The sequence below is a fragment of the Tupaia chinensis genome, unplaced genomic scaffold (assembly GCF_000334495.1).
Source record: "Tupaia chinensis unplaced genomic scaffold, TupChi_1.0 Scaffold000355_1, whole genome shotgun sequence".
NCBI classification, from domain to species: Eukaryota; Metazoa; Chordata; class Mammalia; order Scandentia; family Tupaiidae; genus Tupaia; species Tupaia belangeri.
The window spans coordinates 5839894-5843590 of record NW_006159850.1 but is presented as its reverse complement, the minus strand read 5'-3'; the positions used below and the strand labels follow the sequence as shown (position 1 = coordinate 5843590).

At 54.6% G+C, this 3697-nt stretch overlaps 1 protein-coding gene across 2 annotated transcripts in view; it reads left to right on the top strand.

The window, feature by feature from the left end:
• Nucleotides 1-1094: 1094 nt before the first annotated feature.
• CDH13 (cadherin 13) overlaps nt 1095-3697 on the top strand; it is a 1127839-nt gene continuing 1125236 nt past the window's right edge. The window contains exon 1 of one of the 2 annotated variants that reach the window (XM_027773488.1): nt 1095-1427. In XM_027773488.1, the coding sequence (XP_027629289.1) occupies nt 1383-1427 (45 nt within the window). In that variant the 5' untranslated portion in view covers nt 1095-1382. The remainder of the gene's footprint in view (nt 1428-3697) is intronic. The other variant, XM_006152575.2, reaches the window with a different exon arrangement.

Here is a 3697-nt window from a genome sequence, read left to right as displayed (position 1 = left end):
CTCCAGACGTTGCCCCTCCCCATCTTCTGTTACTTCTTGATTAAGTCTAGCCATCTGTTCTTTTAGCACACACTAATCACTGTCTCCATGTTCCAGGCCTTGTGCCAGACCCTGGGAATACAGCCCAATCCACTAGGTCTCAGCATAGTCCCTTGTTCAGTGCCCTGCTATATTAGATGTCACATAACACATTTATTCAGTGTATAATACCATCATTTCCAAATTATGTTGGAAAAATTGTATTCATATTTCTATGATAAGAACTATGTACTTTACATGTTTCTCTTATTGCTTTGGCTACCAGGAAGCTCATATCCAAATCACAGCAAATATATGAGTTTGGGTTTAGCATTTTCTTCTGGTCAGATTTTATATTTTGGTTGCATAAATTCTATTTCACACATATCCTTCATTGTAAAACATCTTCAATCTCTTTTGGAAGGAGATTGCACAAAAATGATGACACCTTCACTGAATATTCTTAGATCTGTCAGAGAAGGCAGACCTGGAGGTTCCTCTTACTCTCATTCCCAAAGCACCCACTTACAAAATGCTCGAACAGTGGCTACCTCTGAGTCTTGGGCAGTAACTGAGCTTCTGAAAGGTCACAACTCATATAGGAAAGAAAAGTTCCCACAAATGATGGCTCAGCTTCTGTGCCAGGTGCGCATTTGTGGAGCAGGCGGCCGTCAGACTCTCACCTGAACAGTTAATAAAATCTATTGCCCCTTGATAGATTTTTTTTCTGCAAGGGAGAATTGATCTGTCGTCTTTGTGATTTGTGAGATGGCAGGGAAACACCAAACACCATCAGGACTTGGGCCACATTGGGGGTGGGAGGGAGGAAAAGAAGAAAAAAATGAAAAAGTCTGCCGCCAAGGCTTTCCAGGTGTAGAAAGGGCCGGAACTGCTGGGGTCATTTTATGTGATGTATGGGAAATAAAGTGGATCTTATTAACATTTTAATAAAGAGAATCTTTTTACACTAGGCTGAAAGTGGCTGCCAGCCCTCGGTGCAATTCCATTCTCTGGGAAAGTGGACTCGGCTGGCATTGCCCAGCGTGATTTGTGAAGCTGGGCGCCAACAGTCCAAAAAAAGCGAATGTGCTGCCTCCTCTGAGGGGTTCGCTGTTGGTGAGGTGCTCGCCCGTATCTGCCATGCAAAACGAGGGCGCTTTATGAAGGAGTCCGTCTTGTAAAGCCATTGGTCCCGGCCATCAGCTTCTACCCAATGCTCTCCTGATGCTGCCGCGGATCTATTTGGGAAGTTGGCTGGCTGGCGAGGCAGAGCCTCTCCTCAAAGCCTGGCTCCCACGGAAAATATGCTCAGTGCCGCCGCGTGCATGAATGAAAACGCCGCCGGGCGCTTCTAGTCGGGCAAAATGCAGCCGAGAACTCCACTCGTCCTGTGCGTTCTCCTGTCCCAGGTAGGGAAGAAGGGGCTGCGGGCGCGCTGGGCGCCGGGTTTCTGCATTCCGATCGCCGGCGCTGTACGGAGAGGGGGCTTTCGGGGGTCGGAGGGATCCGGCGCGGTGGCGGAGACAGGGCTTGGAAGAGAGCTGATGGCCAGCCTCGGAGATCCTAGGGGGCTGTGCCCCCACCCCGCCCTGGCTTGCCTGGGTGTGTGTGTGTGTGTGTGTGTGTTCGTGTTCGGGGGAGGCAGCGAGAGCTCCCGAGTCCCTTTTATTTATTTATTTATATATTTTTTTGCACGCAGGGGCGACATTCTCGCCCACATCAGTGGGGTAACTTTGGTTTGCCTCCTCCGGAGGTTCTTGCATTGGAGACTCAGTTGGAGGCGACTCCAACGTCAGCCCAGAGCCCAGCGGCAAAATCGCTGCTCGGGTCCGGATTGCGGGTCGCCCGGTTGGAGAGGCCAAGCTGGTATCGCCGACTTCCCGAGGCGCCCGCGGTGCACGGGAAGGCGCCTCCGGCCAGCGGAGCGCTGCAGCCCGGCTGCTGCTGTCCTTCAAAGGCGCCGGCGCCGGCCGCGCCCGTATCGGATCTTCTACATCCCAGACCCGGGGCGGAGAGGGGCCTAAGTCCGTTCCCCCAGTCCGGGTGCAGGCCCCAGCCCCCAGCGCCCTCATTGTCCAGCCAGCTGGAGCTCAGGCCAAGCCCGCTGCCGCTTCTGCTGCCTTCCCTGGGCGGGTGCGGAGCACAGAGAAAAGTTCAAGCCTTGCCCACCCGGGCTGCAGCTGCCTATTAACCCTCGGAGCGCTGAGGCGCTAGGAAAGGGCCCGCTGACCAGGAGAGTAGGCGAAGGAGACGCGGACCTCCAGCAGTCACCCCTGCATCTCAGGGATCTCAGGAAGTTTGTGTGCAGAGAAGCAGAAGCGGCGCTCCAAGGCCAGGCCTGAGGTGCAGGGGGTTGAGGGACACGCCTGACTCTGCCCAGAGGCCTTTGGCTTCTGAGAACACCCTTCCGAGGCCCCCATGGCCTCCCTGGCATCCTACAAGTGGGTGGGGAAGAGCAGGGAAGGGCCTGGCAGAGGGAAGGGAATGAGACAGGCGCTCCCACTGCCAGGGGAAGAAAGGGAAGAGGCTGAGGCAAGGGTGTGAGTTTGTGGGTGACAGGGAGGGCAAGAGGGTAGGGTCCCTGCTGGGGCTGGCTGGAAGGAAGAGCTCCTGCAACCTTCTACAGGGAATGGATCAATGATGTTGGGCTAGACTTTGGAAATAGGTTGGCACCCCAGGAATTCAAGGGCCAGCTGATGACTGGAGATGGGGCAGTGGAGGGTAGTACCAGGGGCAGAGGGAGGTGCTGGGCAGCCGCTCAGCCTGCTCCTTAGGGCTGACTCCTCCCTGCGTACACAGTCCCCATTCAGAGCTGCCCAGTTCCAGCTCCTCTTCTACCAGGGCTTCGCTGATTGATCTCTTGGGACCCCTCCTGTAGCCCTCAGCCTGTCATGGGTCCTAGGGTCCTATGGCCGGCTGTGAACCAGTTTCCAGGACTTCCTGGACTCTGACTCTCCCTAAGGCTGTGCATGTGTACATCTCTCCCAGTTGAGCAAGGATGCTCAGAGCACGCCTCGAACAGGAAGGATTCAGGCAGGTCCTGTCTGTCAAATGCCAGTGGTACCTCCTTGGGCAGGTTGCACAGTCTGTTTGAGCTTCCAGGTTCCCCACTATGCCATATTCTACCACCTGGTGTGGACTGCTGGGGGAGTGGGGCCGTGTTAGTCAGGATGCCCTAGGTCGTGCTTTATACAAGGCCCACGCCCTGGCAGCTCACCTCTCTGGGATCACTTTCTAGTCCTTACCCAGGACTTGACAGTCTTTTCTTGCTCTATTTCTATCTCAGTGCAGATTCCAGGGTTTGCCCAAAGTTATGCCTCCCTTAGAGCAAGACAGACCACGTAACAGTGCCCACAACCTCCACGCACCAGGGGCTTTGCACGCCGTGCCTTTGCGAAGCAGCCTGTGTGTCTTCTCGCCTGGACCCGGCCAGCACAGGCGGGTTCCGAAGGCTCACTGTGCTTTCCTGGAAGAGGAGCAGAGGTGTTACTGTGAATGAATTGCTGCCCTGAGATGCTTATTTCTCTCTTTGATTGTCATACGTAACCAGAGTGAATGTCCACGTCAGGGCAGTCATTATATCCTGGTAGCAATAGCGCCTCACAGAGAAATCATGTTGGAACGATCGAGTTAACTAGCGAGTGCTTCATGGGCACAGCTCTGTGGGCATAGAGAAAAG